General features: G+C 37.7%; 1 protein-coding gene across 2 annotated transcripts; it reads left to right on the top strand.

Moving 5' to 3' along the window:
- The first annotated feature begins 773 nt into the window (after positions 1-773).
- Positions 774-18,973, top strand: LOC129283098 (uncharacterized). 2 transcript variants are annotated; one of them, XM_064114811.1, is made up of 12 exons: positions 774-843; positions 4,769-5,213; positions 6,215-6,427; positions 7,497-7,672; positions 8,561-8,827; positions 10,030-10,283; positions 11,199-12,084; positions 13,767-13,944; positions 14,379-14,516; positions 15,224-15,443; positions 16,277-16,737; positions 17,539-18,973. In XM_064114811.1, exons 2-12 carry the CDS (start codon positions 4,776-4,778, stop codon positions 17,944-17,946), a joined length of 3,639 nt encoding a protein of 1,212 aa, XP_063970881.1. In that variant the 5' UTR covers positions 774-843; positions 4,769-4,775; the 3' UTR covers positions 17,947-18,973. The 2 variants fall into 2 exon arrangements, with proteins under 2 accessions (XP_063970881.1, XP_063970882.1); XM_064114812.1 differs by lacking the exon at positions 774-843 and adding an exon at positions 4,515-4,539.
- Positions 18,974-19,902: the final 929 nt, after the last annotated feature.

Here is a 19,902-nt window from a genome sequence, read left to right on the forward strand (position 1 = left end):
CTTGTTCATGATTACAAAAAGTGCCTAGAATATCTAGTTTTTAGGTCGGAAAGACAAAAAAATTCTGCTCGCGCTTCGCGCTCGCATTATTTGTTTAAATTTTGGTGAAAATAACACAATTTTACAAGTTTTAATAATATTTATTGATTCAGCTCCTTTGGGAATAGAACAATGAAAAGTCACTGTCCTAACTAAGAAGAAGAATAAAAAATATCCATTTGTTTTCTTTTTAAATTTTTTTATGGAAAAACATTACAAAAGGTGTAAAATGTACTTGCTATAGCAATTTTCGTGTTTGATTTCCATTATCAATCATGTTTAACATTACAAAACTGGACATTCGACAAAGGTTTTATTTCAAAAGGAGCTTATTCCACTCTTACAATTTTAAAAAATTCTTTAAAATTGATATTGATTGCTACATATTTTTAAGAACAATGTTATACATTTTTTTTTCATTATTAATTATTGTTTTATTTTTGTTAATGTCGGTGAATGTTGGGTGTTGGGGTTTGCCCCACCCCCCCCCCTTGCCCACTGATCTGTATTATACTAGTATACAATCAGTGGTTGCCCACTGATCTGAAAATTCATATTAGTATTTTGCCACATACATTATGTTCTGTGATTTTTGCCCTCTGATCTGACCGTGTGAGATCAGTAGTTTTGCCCTCACTGAGATGGATGTATCGGAATTCCGGAATAGGCGTATCTATTTTTTTTTTTCTTCATTTTTTTCCCGGTGTTTGCACTACTGCCGGCCCTCTACGTTCGTTGGGTACCGGTATCTTCAGCGGTACCATTTTCTACTTGATCAGGAAAGAAGTCGGCTTTAAAAACCAGGTGAACAAATAGTTTATATATCATATTCCGCATCTTATTTACGCATAAATAGATCCTGTGGCCTATCTTGTACTTTTTTACATATTATAAGAACGTCAAATATTTTGAAAGATGGATAGACGTGATAATACTGATCGAAAATCATCAGCAAAGCAACTCGACAATACACAGATACGTGCATGTGGGGCAAGCGTAAATTTGTTGGAGATCGCCAGGCATTGGCGCTAATGCGCTTTTGCACCCTGACGAAAATTAAGCAGGGGATCTTTTCAAAACTTTCATGACGCCAGTCCTGCTGAAGTACATTGGCTCCACCAAGCCAGGAGGCTCCTAGAGAGTAAAAATCGTTTACTTACGTGTGCTTACTAATTACTCTCCACCACGGAGCTGAGCCAGGAATTGTGTCCCATTCATAGACCTTATCGCAAATAGATTCACGCAAAGGATCATGGGATCGCAAAGGGGGCAATAGCGCCGCTGTTGTCCGGATTCGACCATGCGAGCGCAAGCAGCCGACAATAAAGTGTACGATTTCCATAGTGTATCAAAATACGATCGACGCCCGCAGCCAACATTTTGCTAACTTCCAGTAAACGCCTCGTCATATTTGTTCCAGAGTCTAACATTACTTTTCTTCTTAATCATCGGTGGCAGAGATATATGTGCCGTCTATAGCTGCAAGAATTACTACAGATTCTATGAAGACAAGTGCAATTTTCTTTCATTTTCGCGCACTGTCTGTGCGTATTTTGAGCTGTGCAGCTGCTGTGTGCTTTGAATTGTATGCACGGACAGCGGGCATGCACTCTCGGCCCAGGGGTACGTCGGCGAGGCAGTGGAGGAAACTGGTCCCAGAATTCCAAGCAATAATAAAATGATGATCAATAAAACAAACTCTGCAGTAGATTTGATTACTTTATTCTAGTGTTATATTTTTGTAATATAAATCGATAGTCAAGAATACATGTTTCATAAATAATTATCTCAATCATGATTTTATTCAGAGTAGGCCTATAAACCGAGCTGTGTTTTCTTTTTCTCTCCACAGATAGGCTACATAATATTATTGCAAATTATTCAGGATCGTGGTCGGACATTCTGAAGTTTTATAAGTGGCATGCATAGACAAAATAATGAATGAAATATAACAAAAAAATGAGAATAGATGAAAGTATATTGATAGAAAAATAAGCAAAAAAAAAAGAAAAAAGAATTTAATGAGGAAGGTGATCTGAAAGAGAAGTGACTGAATGCGATGAAATTAATTGAATATGTAAATGTTGAAATAAGATTTATTTCAAATGAATGGAATATATATCATTTATATGAATTAAATATCCAGTTTCAGACAAAATAAAATTACAGAGGTTTGAGGGATAGGGCCTATACGGGATCATAAAATGTTTTTAATTTTATTAAAACTTAAAATGTTTTAAATTTAAATAAATTCAGATTTATAGTATTCTGCATGTCATAGGCCTATTATTATGTATATATAAATATATATATATATATATATATACTAGCTTATTTTTGGCTTTAGATTTGTCTCATGCACCCCCTATATAGAAATTTCATGATCAAACTAAACAGCCCGACTTGCAAAAAAAGGACTATATTTCCCCCAAAATAACAAAAAACTTGGCTAGCTAAATTTATATGGAGATATATGGTCTACATTATGTTTCTCATGAATATTCTTTAATGGAAAAATATGCTATCTAATTTGGATCACCGATCGACGTGCTCTTTAATTTTTCTAAAGACGAACGGCAATGACCCGCTATCACCGTCTCACTTTTCCCACAAAATCTTCCCAAGTTTAGCCCCAGAAAACTTCGAAAATACGGTGAGTATTGAGTTCATACTTTCACTGGGCAATCATGATACAAAGATTGTTCTATAAATCTACATTCAAGTATCCAAAATAATTTAAATACGAAGAAATCAGACTTAAAAAAAGCCTGGATTTTGAGTGACACTACACAAAACATATGGCGTTGTATGGCTTCCCGAAAGCCGATTCCGCGTTTGCCCCCTTTCGCATCCCGTGATCCTCTGCGATGACAGACGCCCTCACGCGACAGACGCTATTTGCGATAAGGTCTATGTGCGTGTACCGCAAAAAAAAACTGAAATTTTCGCCCCCCGACTTGCCCGAGATTTCTACTTTCCTTCTAAAAGTTTTACTTTTAGAAGGAAAACTAGATCTAGATCACTCACACTAATACGAGGTTACTATACTAACCTCGTACAAGTACAAGGGACCGTGTTTGACCCTGGATTTCGAAGTAGTCGGCAAACATCGCTTCATTGCTGAAGTAAATATTTGCCGAAACTCCTCGCTACACACCGGGGCTCTTTCCGGTAAGTAGCAATACATAAAAAAATTATACATCTGAGTTGGAAATAATTTCATTACAAAAAGAGCAAATTTCGCTTACCTTGGCCTAGCAAGTGACTTCGTTTGTCTCTTCTACGGAAATACAAGGAAGCCCGTTGGTGGCGCTAATAAATTTCACAACCTGGCTTGATTCAGCTCCTCTGTAATTTTATAACTGTGTCTAAATTCTTTGAATGCGCAATTCTTATGATTAATTTACTAATTATGGGCACCAATAAATGAAATACCTTCAAAAACATAATTCAAGATTACTATTGGTGATGATAACACTTTTTTGCAATTAATTTAAAACGATGACTAGTAATAAAAAAAAATTGAAAAAAATACACATGCCTGGAACGAAACCAGTACTACAAGCTTTAACGAACGTCAATAATACGGTATACCAAAGTCTATACAATGAAAAGATTGGACACTTTACGGACTTCGCGTAATGCCTTGCGTCGATTTGCGTGTAAAATAGTGTAGGTGCCTAGTCTTTCCCTTGTCGTGTCTTTGATATGAATATAAATCGCGCGCCCGCTTTAGGCAAAAATTGTTATCCATGCTGACCAATTTTTATCTCCGTGAAATCTTCACTAAAGATCAAGAAAATATACATATTTTTTTAAAGAAACTTCAAGGAGAAGTCACAGAAGGATCTAAATGATTCGGTAAGTGTTGTAGCGAAATTGATATTGTAGAAATGTCGGAAATGAAGTTGTTTTACATGATTTAGTTAAACTAGATCTAGCCCTAAATCTCTTAATCTTCTAATAACTTTCTTTATATTTAATGGATTTTCCTCAAACCTTCACCTATGTTTTTTATTATTTTTTCTGTTATTTTTCCAACAAAGTTTTCGTCAGGGTGAACTTCCCCTTTGGCCCTTTAAACTAAGGCTGAGCCAGGGCCAGCTTCTATGATTACCAGTGCAGTCGTATCTATCTTGTTTGCCTGAGACGAGAACAACCACTTTAATAAATGAGTAGTTATCTATGGTAATGGGCATGATTGGGGGGAGGGGGGACAGACCTCAACCAGGCTCCAAATTCCAAAACTTGCTGAATTTCACTTCCATGAATTATATCAATCAATTGTCATCCGTACTTCTATTTTCTGTAATTGAGGTATCAAATAAAAGAGCAGATATTTAACTTTTTAGGCATGTGATTTTCTTTTTGAAATTCAGATACCCCCCGCCAAATGAGTTTTTGGTATCCTTTCTTCAAATTGTTTTTGCTCACTCATGCATGAATGAGGAATAATCTAAGTAATATCAGATGAAAGAGGAGATTCAAAGCTTTACATTGGTAGGTCATTTGTCTATTTTATTTGTGATTAAGTTATGATAAATCATCACTTAATCTCGGTTTCATTTTTTCTGGGACGCACTATATATGCATATTGGTTTCTGCACGATATTAAGTTCAATCATATTGAATGAATTTCTGATCCCGTTAAGCGGGGGCATCTGTGTCCTTTGAACACGTCAAATTTCTAGTTATCAATATATTTAATTTTGATTGATACCCCTTTTAGAGAAACTATGGCCACGATTAATCAAGAGCTAACCAATGGCACAGATCCTCCTAATGGAGAAACATGTAACGCCACAGCGATGACTGCAGACAACCCTTTAAGCAGCGAAGACATCATTCTCCAGACCTTGAAGGAGGGTATAGGTACACCTGATGAAGCACAAGGCTCCAGTGGTAGCATTCAACAAAGCCAGAGGACAGTATCACCTACTGATATTCCTGCAAGCAGCAGCGACAACATTCTTGAGGGCAACTGGGAGATGGATGCAGAAAGCAATTTAGAATTGAGAGGAACTGATCAGAACCAGAAACCAACTCCAAGAGTTTTCACTGCAGGAGAAGGAGAGATTGGGGGTTACCATGGTGAGAGTCATCTTTCCATGAGGATGTCATCAGCCTGCAAAGGGCCTCTGAAGGATGTTGATAAGGATCATCCTCAAATTTGGGTGAGAATCATTCAGGAGATTTTCCAATGTATGATGTGGAGCTATTAATGAATTTATCAACTGAAGGCTACCACACTGATGTATGTTGATAAAAAAAAAACCAGCAGTTTGCAAATTTTCTAATGATATAAACAAATTGAATTATTTCATTTCAGGTTCAGAATAACTATTGTATTATTGTGCTGTTATCGGTACGAAAATTCTCCGTCGATATATCGCTAAAAGTATCTTACCGATATTGTCAACTATCGACTAAAGAACATTTTATTAATAAGTGACAATTCCGTTCATTACATAGATAATCCATACGCATTGCATTGATTAGCGATGTCACAATACTCGCGCTGGTCAAAATTTGTATCTGCCACTGTACCCACAATGCTTTAAAGGATTTGTGTTCATTGAATCTAAATGAGTACATAACATATTGTGAAAAACATATTTAGCATGAATACATCCTCACCTTTCACGTTATTAGCATTCTTTAGGGTTTGATGAAATTTTATTGATGATTTGGGGGCTTTTTGGACATCTTCTGAGTAGTCAACAACTGTCACCTATCCACCATTTTGGATTTCGTGCTTTTACATCTTCGAACGTAGAGGGCAGCAACACACAGCCGTATTGCTTCTACGTTATTTGGTACTTGTTTTGGTCGCTAAATTGAGCTTGCGCTTATAAATGTTTTTTATACAATCGAGTGATGGAGTCGAGGGCAGTCAGGATGTTTGGATTGTCATGATTCGTATTTTGTTGAGATTTTGGAGTGATTTCTGTTGCTGTTCTGTGCATTTTGAGGAAAAATATGTTTTCTGTGATTTTCCGTTTAGAAAGCCACTTTCTTTTTCGAAAGGCTGTTTCCGTGAATTCCGTCCGTTTTCCGCGATAAGAAGCAATCTTATTGGAAAGAGTAAAATGAGAGGAAAAATTGAAAAAAGTATGCTTAATTTGAATGATGTTGGTGAACTATGTCATATTTCCTTTTTTGACTGAAACCCCAGGCATTACTCCCAAAGGACTACGACTACCACATCTGCGCCATCGAGATTCCAGATCCAGATAAGCCAGACCAGTTTAAGATCGGTTTTCGTTTACCCATCAAGACTGAAAAGGAGATGGATAGATGGATCGAGGAATACCAGAAGGTCAGCTATACCCAGTATCGGGTTGGACGTGGCAATCGCAAATCGAAGGCTGTCCGCATTCTTTACCAAGTAAGAATGGAAATTTCATTTTGAGCTACTAGTATTATAACTAATTTATAACATTTCCTTCCAAATCTCAGGTCCGTTTTATAAGGACCTTTGATTGTGATAACTTTGCATCATAATAACGACCTTTGAATTCTTAGAAACAGGCAATTTAATTTTCATTTATATGATGCCAGATTTGATGCAATTTAATAGCTCATTGGATGGCTGTCCCCAAACTATTAAAGCTAGTCAAAACTGGGATTACAGCTGACAGTAACTAAATAGATTGTGTTGTGCAGCAATGCATATTTCTATTTGTTTTTTATAAACTACATTTATATTGTGCAATTTCTATATGTATATACTCAACTGTACATTACAATAATGTTTTTATTATTATCCCGGCTATAGCCATGCTGCCTCAGGGAATTATTTTCCTGGTATCGCATTGCAATTTGCTCCCTATTTTTGAAAGAATGCTTTGCATAAATTCTTTTGTATAGCATATTTTTACATTACTTAGTCAAGAGCTTTTCTCTTATGACCAAAAATGCTATTCAAATTTGTTAAGCAAAATAATTCCCTGTGCCTACAGGCGCTCTGGCGTTCGAGGAATTTCTTCCTGCCGTGCACCCATTCACCTCACCTGGATTGAGTGCAGCACAATATGGGTAAATTTCTTGCTGAAGGAAAACACGCCATGGCTGGGAATCGAACCCAAGTCCCTTAGATTGAAAGACGAGAGTCATAACCACTAGACCACGACGCCCCCACATAAGCCCTGTTTATTGAGCCAATATTTCATTATCAAGGCTTGAATTAATACAAGATCCATCAAAGCTATAGCCAAGAATGCCCTTTTAATTGACCTCAGGACCTCTCTCATTGGCCATCAAGATTTTTGTGTTTTTTTAATTGTTTTTTATTAGTTCCATTCATGCTGTATTATAGAAATGTGCCCTACAGAAAAATTGTTAACACTAAAAATCTGAAGAAAAAAAATTGAATATCTGTATGGTAACAAAATTCGAAATGTGCTTAGGGCATTAATATTGTTAAAGTAAAACAAATTTTCTTACTAATCTTTCAGAGACACCTGAAGTGCCAGCACAACATCATTCCAAGGAAGAAAGGTGAAACACCGAAAAGATCTTTAACCGATCGGAGCAGTGCTTGGCGTGGTCCCCAGCATACCGGATGCCAAGCCAAGCTGAATATTGCCATCAGGGTTTACATCAAGGAAATCTCAAAGAATCGTCTCAGTAGGTAGGTGGTGCAAGATGTGGGGGATGCATACGGGCTGAGGGGAATTTAAGCACCAAAATGTTGAAAATTGCCCCCATAAGTTATTTTACTGTCCTCTGACAAAAGGAAGCAACTCGGCAATGAGCAAAGAAACAATGATTTACTTTTTTGTAAATGAGGAAATTGTGTCATTTTTTTATGTGGAAATTTACTTGCTTTTGAAACATCTATATTTTAGAAATTGGGGGCTATGTGACTCAAATTACTATCGTATTATGTAGAGCCTGCAGAAAATATCCCAAATCATGGAAATAATCAAGAGTTGCTTCCTTTTGTCAGTGGAAGGCAGTATTGGGTTCCATTCAAAAGGTAGCTTGGAGTGAACAGGAAAACAAAATGGAAATATGTGTTTCCTTTAATGAGGGATATAATAAATACTAAATTTATCTTGTAAATGTTGTTATAATTTAAAAACCACATGCATATTGCTTAGCAATATAAAATTCATATTATCGACAGAACTTGTGCTTGCAGCATACACAGATTTCATGAGAAAGCCTTTAAAATCAAAATGAATTGTCACCATATCAACGTAGATCTAGATTTCGTTAACTTCAAAATCTAACTCTGTTGAAATCATGATATCTAAGCTGGGAAATGATCACACTGAAAATAGCCAACACAAACAAGTACATATGGGACAGTGTATTATTTTGCTGAAGTGCCATGCTTTTTTAATGTGTACATACAAACACTTGGATGGTCATTTTATTGGATCTTGTTCAAAGGATTTTTAGATTTTTACCACAACTGGCATTTATTCTTAAATTCATTTAATTTTTATTATTATATATTATTTGTATTTTTGTTATTTATTTCTTAATTATTATTCTTTGTCTATCTTAACAGGAATCGAGACGTCCATATGCCCGACTACCCGGCCATGATCTCGATCACACACATCCACAACCACGAGACGAAGAGCAAGTACGCGCTTCGCTTTCGTCCCGTGGACAAGACGATGGAGGAGTTCTACACGGATCTCTTCAAAGCAGGTCATAGCGCCCTCACAGCATGGAGTTTCTTCCAGTGGAAGCGCTGGGCGGAGTACGGAATAGACTATGAGAGGATGGTTATGGACAGGGCGTACAATCCGGATATGGCTTATGTATACAGGTTTGTTAATGCTTTTCGCCGCTCCGTGTTAGTATAATAATGTAGTAGATAGGGCATACAATCTGGATCTGGCTTATGTATATAGGTTTGTTAATGCTTTTCACTGCTTTGTGTTAGGATAATGGTATAATATTTGGGAAAATCGAGTCTAAATCCTTCCAACATTGGTACCATTTGTGCTGAGCCATTCAAAATTTGCATTACATTGAAATACTTGATAAGGATGCTTAAAACTCAAATTAGGAATATAGAAGAAAGCTTGATGAGTGTATTATCAATGCAGCAAAACAGCTTCTATTTGTATTAAATGACTATAGACAAAACAACATTGTTAATCTGCTTATGGTATTTGCATTTGTCTCTGTAAATATCAAATCTTATAAGACAGTACAAATAAGAGGGTTGTGCAGTCATTCTAACTGTTATTTCACTATACTTCTGTAAATGCTGTTGGTAGAAAAAGTTCATATTTTACAATAATGATATGTCCTTGCATAAAGATATTCCTATGAAAAATTTTCACCAAAGACCCCTATGCCAGATATATAATCAAACTTCCCCTTTTTTCAATTCAATTCAATTTTTTATTCCATTTCCATTCAAAACATAATACAAAGTAATATAAAGTAATACAAATCAAGTACAATTTTACAGACGAGCATTCTTACTTCGTAAAAAAAAACCAACAGTATAATATTGAGCATAAATGGAAATGAGGGGGGTCCACCCTTTGATGATTTGCAAAAAAAATCGCAACTGTACAATATTACTTATTCTGACCCATTAGCCACTGATACAAAAGTTTGTATGAACACCAAAGGTCAGGGCTCCCAGCCCATCAGGGAAATCATTTTACTTTTTTCCAGTCAGGGAAAAATCAGGGAAGTTGATAAAAAATTACCTCAAATCAGGGGAAAATGCCTCAAATAAGGGAATTTTTAATGGTTCAAAAGTCAAAAGCACGGTAGTCAGTCAGACTCTGTTATTTTTTGTTGCATATCAAAGCAACATCCATTAAATGACTGGTTTTACATTGTTGTTTTTATACTGAAAATACATGTAATTCACTGCAACACCTTAGAAAACATGCGATACTGGGAATGGGTCTACATAATTTTCAGGGAATTTTTAAACTTCATCAGGGAATTTTGTTTTCTTGAAAAGATGGGAACCCTGAAAGGTATTTTCTTTGACATCCCTAGGATTTTCTATCGCATGATCAGAGAGAGGAAACCCCACCTGATGAAACCAGTCAAGTCCGCCAAGCAACGCAGCGCGGGCGTGGTCCAGACTAGCACCCCTGCTACCTTGGGTGCCACAACCCTAGGGGTGTCCTCTACCGGTGGACTTACCAACGGTGGACTCCCCAATGGTCTCGGCACCGAGGTCATCATGGAGGGGGATGAAGGGGAGGGAGATATCCCTCAAACGAAGCGCATGAAACTTGATGTTGGAGGTAACAGTTTGAACTTGATCCATAGATATTGTTACAATCAAAAATTGATTAATCATTTGAAAGGGCTATTTGTTTTTGTTATTCATGTCACTATTGATCTAATTGGGGCTAATTCCTTACCATTAGACCATTACACCATATACAGTTTGTCCATACTGGTTTACTAGACTTCTTTTTCAGTCCATAACAAATCAATGGGGTATAGAAATTATTGTGGATTGTAAATTCTGGAAAATACTTGTGGCTGATTTATAGTTAGTTTGATGAGAATGGTTTCCCTAAAGAAACAAGTTTTGAGGATATTGTCATGTCAGTACAGGAACGCCCTTAGCACCACACTTACGCACATTGCATGCATGCAGAAACGCCCTTAGTAGCACGCATAAGGACATTGCGCAAGGGCGTTTCTGCACCGACGAGGTGTGCAGAAGTGTGGTGTGAAGGGCATTCTTGCACCAACACAATGATATTCAGGGGCTGTTGGAGCTGCAATAGGGGGAAATAAGGCCATAATCAAATGAAATTTTCTACGCTATTTACTGTAGATATTCATTAACAGGTCACATATGTTATGGTGTATCTGTCCTGACTCTTGCGTTGTATTGAGAGGGTTGTATGTTCATTTCCCAACATGGAATCGTCCTATGGCAAGATGTCAAACTGTCATATTTTTATCTATTTTCAAGTATTGCAATATTTATTTTAATTTTCAAAATAATAGCAATTTTTAGTTTCATCCAAATATATTACCCATAAACTGTAAAGCAAGAAAATGTTAGTTGTATACTCAGGCAGATTTTCTATGAAGTCTTGAAAGAATGGAATAAATACCTTTTCATTAGTGAAGTTTTAAAAAAAAAAATTTACTTTTAAAGCATGCAAGTTGTTCAATCTCCATTTTTTTTATATCCAAAGGGAACAGAGTTATAGAAGCAGATGTGATCAAGGACAATTCAAACTCGGGAATCATTTTCATGGAGACGTCTTCGGTCATGGCCAGCTCCGGCCTCCTCAGTAGCACCACCTTGAATAATTCAAACCAAGAATCCGAGACGTTTGCCGAAGAAGAAATATTGGAGGAGGAGGAAGAAGATTCTAAAGACTTTTTTGCACATGGCTTCAGAACACGTATCCGTGGTAAGAACCTGAAGCGGAAGAACCTGGTGAACCTGAAGGAACTCTATGAAGACTTGGAGCAGCTGATATCGAAGCATGTCAACGAGGTTCACCCCGCTCATGCACACCTTGCGAGGATCACAGGCGACAGGGACGATATGATCATCGCGATCTGTACCCCGCTCATGAGACGGGCCCATGGGAATCTCCCCGCAGCAGGGGAACTCTGTATCCTCGACGGGACGTACCAGAGCTTTGGCCAGGTCATGTGCTACGTGGTGTCCTTCATGGTCCCAACCAACGCTGGAGGGATTCCTCTAGGGTTCCTGGTCCTGTCGTCCATGGACCAGGTCTTCATCACACAGGGCTTAGAACTCTTCAAGATGCTCATTCCTGATGATGCCTTTGGATGCAGAGGACGAGATGGGCCATCGTTCTTCTTGACTGATGAGGAGCACTTCAAGCTCGAGGTCGTCCAAGCGACCTTTCCCAATGCCAATGTCCTGATCAGTCCCTACCATCTAATCACGATGACGTGGAGATGGATGGCTGATCCGAAGAGACGGATCCAGACCAAGCACCACGCTGCCATCTTTGGTTTCGTCAAGGACTTGGTAAACAGCCAGTCAGCTGAAGAGCTAAACAGCATACATGTCCAGATCCTCAACAGTGAGGTCAATAAAACGTAAGAAACAGGTTTAATAAGTTATTTCTCCTAGATGAGTGCTTCGTGTTAGTATCATGGTATAATGGATAGGGCGTACAATCCGGATATGACCTAGCGTGCTGGTAAAACTACATGACAGTTTCCGCATTATGCTTAGTTAATGTGCCTCAGCTCTGATTAGATCAGGGCCCTGTCTTACAAAGAGTTACGATTGATCCGATCAATCGTAACTATGGAAAGCCAGCAACGTCAGCATCTTATTAATGCATGTTTGTTCAAAATATTTTCTAGATATGTATATTCATAAATTTATTGTTTTCTTGACAATTTGGTGTTTTCCTCTTTGTTTACAAAGGACATTTTGCAAATTTCCTGTAGAAAAATTATGACACTGATGGATTTCAATAGAGTTACGATTGATTGGATCAGTCGTAACTCTTTGTAAGATGGGGCCCTGGACCATGGTGCATGCAAATTCTAGTAACTTTGGCGTCAATTGATAACATCAATGGAATCCTTGATTTTGATGTGCTTTTGACCATTGTTACCATGGTAGTTTATTTACTTTATTTTTTAAATATTCGTGCGGATATTTATGTCCTTATATTAAAAATGATCGTACAGTTAAGTCTGTGTAAAGCTGACTCTCCATTTAACATGTGATTGACCAAATCAAAGAAAATTTTCGGACCAGGTTATGCTAAGTCCTTTTATATTTGCTGCTGGTAAGTAAACTTTTGCTTAATATGGAACAGATATCTGTGGTTCTGAGAAATTTAAGTTAGGCAAATTTACCTATAGAATGCAGTTCGGCCGTCAGATGGTAAAACGGTCTATCTTGAAAATCGCTGTTCTGAGAAAAATGACTTTAAAGTTTAGAGGTATGAGCTTTTTTATGAGACAGAAATAATGCATTTTTAGCAATGGGAAAAGAAGAAGCACAATAAACTCTAATAACTGAAGAATTTTTAGCCTATTTGTGGTTTTAATTATGAAATAAATGAGATTTTTGTGTAGATAGACTGTTTAACCACAGGACATGTATACACTCATACTACACATCATAAGATGGTAAAATGGTCTATCTTCTAGATAGACCATTTTACCATCTCACCCCAATGCACAACATTCTTCAGCGATTTTCGATATAGACCGTTTTACCATCTGACGGCCGTGTGACGTGGCGGTAAACTGGTCTAACTCGAAGATAGACCATTTTACCATCTGACAGCGATGATTAAAAAATCTCAATTAAGAAGGTTAAAAGGTTTATGTAAAAGATAGCTCGTTTTACCTCCAAACAATATTACCAACAATGGGCTAACTCAAAGATAGACCATTTTACCATCAAATCTGAAGGAAAAATACAAAAAAGTACCAAGATAGTGGAAATTATCTCTAAATCAAGACATGATGGGATTTTCTCCATAGCACCATTGGAAAGAGCGCCCTCACATTACAAGGAAAATGAATTTACCTCAAAAAGTCAAATTTTCGAGTTAGACTGTTTTACCATCTGACGGCCGACTTGTATTGCACTATCTATCAGTTGCAATTATTATAAGGCACATAGGAATGGGAGAATGAACATCATTGTTACCATTATGGACTGTATGTTTTAATAGAATTGTCAGTTTCATCCTACCACAGTTTCCTTTGTCTGTGTTTCATACTATGGTATTTATTGCAATTGTTTACAGGTACAGGGAGTTTGCCCCGTTTGTGATAGCTGGTATCGTGAACCGATGGAACGAGTGGATGCTACCCGATAACCATCCCATCCACACGATGGGCGTGGGGTCTTGCCCCTGGCAGAAGGTCATGAACTGTATGAGAGACAGGGTTCTGATGAAGGGAAGACACTTCAACATATTACAGGTAAGAATAGGGGTGGTGATGGTTGTGATGCTGGTGGTGGTGGTGGAGGTGGTAGTGATGATGATGATGATGATAATGAGGAGGTGGAGGAGGAGGATGATGGTGATGAAGATGATAACGATGGTGGCGGTGGTGGTGATTGGATTATGATGATGATGATGATGATGAGGATGATGATGATGATGATGATGATGATGATGGCGGTGGTGGTGGTGGTGTTGATGACAATGGAGTAGTGGTGGTTTTGGTGGTGGCAGCGATGAGTGCCATGATGATGATGATGATAAATATGGTGGTGTTACTGTGATGATGGTGGTAGTGATGGTGGTGGTGATGATGATGATGATGCTGATGATGTCCATGTTAACTATAATATCCAAACAGTGTAGTTGAGTGACATAACTGTAATTACACAATTTACTTCTTTTCTTTAGATGACTCATTTTCTTCTGAATGGAGTTGACAGAGCATACCAGACAAACTTGGAGGAGGGGTGTAAGAATGACCCCAGTGACCTCTCATTTACCCCAATCTTCCTAGATCCTTACATAACCAAGACTGGCATCACTCAGGTAAGGTCATGTGACTCCCATCTACGGAGTGCCAAAGCAGGCAATTTTCTAAGTCCATTTTTTTTTTTAACCCATGTAGTCATTCAAGGGGTCTTCAGTGCCCCTTAACTGTTCTTCACATGTAAATGGTGCTATATGCTATTCATCATCATCACCTCTATCATCATCATTATCAGCAGCAGCAGCATTATCATCATCATCATCACTTTCCTTACCAGGGTAGCCCCTTCAGTTGTGTAAACTGATTAACAAGATTTACATCATCATCATCATACTCTTCAGCATCATCATCATTACCATTTTCATCACATCATCATCTTCATCATCATCTTCATCATCTTTCTTGGTTGTTTCATTTTTGCTTTGTTTTCATCACAGCCTTAATCTTTAACACTTAAAATGTGACATTATGCGAACCATGCGATATATTGAAGTGTCTCAGTAGTAATTCGCTACCAACAATTGAGCTGGAAGATAAGCGTTGGTCATTATCCTTATCTCTTGATTCTCAATTCATGTTTCTTTTCACCCTTGACTACTAAATTATGTAAAACCCATTGGCTTTGTAAAGGAACCACCAGGTTCCAGTAGACAATGGGTTAAGTAAGATTCATATTTTTCTTGGATTTTTAACCTTGCTATATCATGCGGTTTGATATCCAATATCATTATTATTCTCCTTATCATTCTAATCGTTCCTATGACAGCTAAGCCCAACTGAATACCACGTCAACCCGAGGAATAAAAATCTCTTTGGAGTCTTGACGGTCAACACCGAATTCGGCGTCTGCTCCTGTATCGCCGGGAGGGCGGGCTATTACTGCGTCCATCTCGCCTCTGTTTACAAGTTCTTCAATGTCCCCATCACGTCGAGGGCGCCGTTCGAGTTGTCGGAGGAGAAAAACCGCATCTATAAACTTGCCACAGGTAATACAAAAAGCTTGCAGGTGTATTGGTAGAGTGATAAGAAAGAGGAGGATCCTTTGGGCAATCCAAGTCCTGTTTCATAAAGTCTTGTTATGATAACAAATGTCATTTATTTATTTATTTAATTCAACTATTTTTAAAAGCAAGATAAATATACAATGATATTCAAAGAACAAAGTAAAAAAAAAAATGGTTTGGGAGACCAAGTAAGTAAAGTTTGTAGTTAAGGCTCCCTATACATGACAAAGTTACAAACTCAAGTTGATTATTAAACAGGCGCTTTGGAAGCGGGGGGGGGGGGGGGCTGGGGAGCTTCAGCCCCCCCACTATTTTCCAAAACCGTGTACAAAAACGTTAAAATGGCCATATGATTGTGATTTTTTGCATGGTCAGCCCCCCCACTTTGAAAACCGTTCTGCGGCCCCTGTTAAAGGTCAATTCCACCCCAGAAAGATGTTGATTTGAATCAAGAGAGAAATATCAATAAGCATTAATGCTGAAAATTTCATCAAATTGGATATAAAATAAGAAAGTTATGACATTTTAAAATTTTGCTTATTTTTCACAAAACAGTTATATGCACAACTCAGTGATATGCAAATGAGAGAGTCGATGATGTCCTTCACTCACTATTTCTTTAGATTTGTATTTTATTATATGAAATAATATTCGAATTTTTCCTCATTCTTCTGTAAAAAAAAATTTCTTTCCTCCCAGAACATGTGGAAATACCATTGTTTTATCATTTTATGGTTCAGTCAAGTTGGTCCTTATGGTGGTTAGCAGTATGTGACAGAGCCTCAATTTTCTGACTCTTTTTTTTTATTCAACAGGAAAGAAAATCATTCATGAGCAACTGCTAGACACCATGCAACAGCTCGCCCAGGTCGTGGAAGCCAATATGTCGACCCTCAAAGAGCCTATCAGACACTTTATCGAACAAATCGAAAGAGCCGACTCGGCCTCGGGACTCGTCACCGCTCTGGAGAAGTTCCAGGTTCTGACGAAAGAAGAGGAGGAGGAAGTGAAGGATCGGATGGAAAGAGAGAAGGTAGAAAAGGCGGAGGAGGCGAAGAGGAGAGGGGAGGAAGAACAGAGGAGGAGAGCAGAGGAAAGATTGAAGGAGGAGCAGCGGAGAATGGAAGAGGAGAGGAAGGAGGAGGAAGAGACGAAGAGGAAGGAAGAAGAGAAGCAGAAAGAGGAAGAAAAGAAGAGGAAGAAGGTGGAAAGACTATCCTGGCTTTTCTCTGAGAATACAAACCTTGATGTGAAGACCATCGTGAGCTCTGAAAAGGTAATTGCACATCCATTTTCACATAGAATTTCAGATTTTACATTGGGAGTTTCTACTACAGCAGACATTACCATCAATATTGTGTGTAGTTCCTCAAAAAAATAATCAATTGGTATTGATTTATACTATCAAAATATATGCATAAAGTCTGAATTATGCTATTATTCATGTAATAAAGCACATTTTGTACTGATGTTGTACGATTTGGCATGGAATATTTTCTTGTGCGTTTCTGTATTTATAACTTTTCTGTATATTTTTTTAAATCAAATTTCTCTGTGACACATAACCAGCATGAAACAAATTGATTTTGATGATAAAAAAATGACAATGATCGCATAATTGTGAATTTGTTTCAAACTTTATTTCTTAACTTGAATAATTGTTCTTTTTAGACCAGAGGGATGTTTCATAAAGCTGTTTGTAAGTAAAGCGAGTATAAAAATGACTGGTGAACCTTTCTTTCGCACTAAGTAATCACCAATGAACATTTAATGGTGAATATCATTTACCATGAGAAAGGATCACCAGTTGTTCCTAAAGTCGCTCTTAACTTACGAACAGCTTTATGAAACGGCCCCCCAGATTATTCAAAAGGTGTCAAGTACCTACCTAAGTCAGATATTCTCTGCAAGTCAAAGATTGTGATGACTAACTGGTACACAAAATCTGAATTTTGTAACTTCTTCAATCACGGAAAAGGCTGATAAATTCCTGCAGGAGTATGTGGATGGGTCATTGTGATTTTGTAATGATTTATTTCAAATGATTTGATCTTCAAATGATTTGATCTCCTTACAGGTACCAGATAAGAAAGTGACAGAAGCAGAAGCGGGAAAGAAGCCACGTACGCCGATCATGACACCAGGACGGGCTGTGACTCGTGGTGTAACTCGCGTGCAAGACTCAGAAAACAAAAAGAAAACACCTGCAAAGAGACTAGCAAAGTCACAAAGAACTCAATCCCCTTCAAAGCAAGCTGTACAAGCAGCCAAAACATATATTGATAGCTTAGAAGAAGAGAACGCAAAGGACAAAAATCTGATTATGCTTATGACGGATGAGGGAGGAATGTTGGTGAAAGGAACCGTGGCCGAGATGGCATCGCTAGGTAGGGTGCTTGTGATTAATAAGCCAATCACGGACCAGCAGGTTGGTATGGTGGTGATGAAAGACAAAAAGAAGGGGAAGAAAAAAGGGAAGTCATGACACGAGAGCATGATCGGTGGGAATTGACCAATCAGATGCAAGATGCTGACCGCGTAGGGGCATGGATGATGTTCAGGCAACCAATCAAAGATCAGCAAGTCGTGCCATCAAAACATGATCAGATGGCACTGACCGATCAGATGCGAAGTGTACTCATGGGCAAATGATTATGTCATGCTAACCTGTCGGTGATTGGCAAGTAGTGGCATGAAAATATCAATTGGAACTGACCTATCAGATGGAAGGGGCAGTTCCGCTAACCAATCAAAGATCAGCAAGTCACATGCCATCAAAACATGATCAGGTGGAACTGACCAATCAGATGCAAGATGACGAGTGCATGCGAGCAAGATGATGATCTGCCAACCAGTCATAGTTCAGCAGATTGGCATGGTGATGATGAAAGGTGAAAGATATGGAGTCATGTGAAGAAAAAAAGCATAATCCATTGAAACTGACCAATCAGATGAGAGATGATGTATTCATGGGGCATGATAATGTCTGTGCAGCTGATCACAGACCAGCAAATCATTTCATTTGATTCTGTTCGAACTCATTTTTAGATCGTTACCACAACTGGTATTTATCTTTAAATCAGAAAGGTACCATCTGTGTAGGGATATGGATGCATATATTGTAATGAACTTTCCTTAAGCTAAAGCTGTATTAAAATATAGCCATATCCTTTTGTGGTGCAAAGGAATAACAAAAATAACCAATAAATTATTCATTGGTTATTTTTTTATTGTGATAACTGTTATTGTTGCCATCATTTTCATATTCATCTCCACCATCAGTTATCATCATCTTCATCATCACCATTATTATCAACTTCACCATCATCACCATAATCATCATCGTCACCATCATTATCTTCACCATCATCACCATCATCAACTCATCATCATCATCTTCATCATCATCTTCACCATCATCATCACCACCAATCATATGATCTTCATGATAATTATCTTCACCAAGCCTTATGAAATGAATAAAGGTTAAATAAAAAACAAATTGGAAAACAGTAATAGTGTATGAATATTTCTGTTATGTGTTATGTATGTATCATTCAAATTTGATCAATGAATGGAAAAAAGTGAGTTATTAATATTAGAAGGATGATATAAAGATAAGGTTTTGGATAAAAGAGAAAGGGCAAGATAAAGCAAAGAATAAACTAAATGAGAGTGAAGGGTGAGAGAGGGAAAGTGAACGTGACAAATGAAGAGGAGATAGAGATGTGAACATGATAGGACAGAGTTGGATATTTTTTTCTTTTTTTTTCTATAACTAGTCTTTAGTGACAATTTCTTCGATTACGTATCATTCAAATTTGATCAATGAATGGGAAAAACAAGGATGATATAAAGATGAGGTTTTGGACAAAAAGAAAAGGGCAAGATAAAGCAAAGAAACTAAATGAGAGGGAAGGGTGAGAGAGAGAAAGTGAGCAAGAGAAGGAGATAGAGATGTGAACATGACACAACAGAGTTGGATTTTTTTTCTATTACTAGTGGTTACTGTCTTTAATGACCATTTCTATATAAAGTGTTCAATTGCAAATCAAGGGGAGTCCCCAAAATCAAGTGTTGTTTGGAATAGCAAGAATGTGGGTTGTATTTGAAAGCAAATCAATTAAAATTTGCATTTAGTCAAGATTTTATGCTTGATTTTTGGACTTGCACATAATTTGGAATTAAAAGGTTTCATTCAATGCTCATGAATGAGATCTTTTGAGACTTTTTGGACTAAGGTGGAATCTGACTTATCAAAGGCTGACTTAACCCTAAAAAGAGTGGGCTATTTCAACTTCCTCAAGACAGGGGGGAGATGATTCAGCCCCCCCTTATGATCTCGGCCTTTGATCGCATGATCGCGACAAAAATCGGCACACGGGTTGCTCATGGTATAATCTCCAAAACTGTTCAATCAAATTCTTTGAAAAATCTCATT

Source organism: Lytechinus pictus, unplaced genomic scaffold, assembly GCF_037042905.1.
Source record: "Lytechinus pictus isolate F3 Inbred unplaced genomic scaffold, Lp3.0 scaffold_20, whole genome shotgun sequence".
NCBI lineage: Eukaryota > Metazoa > Echinodermata > Echinoidea > Temnopleuroida > Toxopneustidae > Lytechinus > Lytechinus pictus.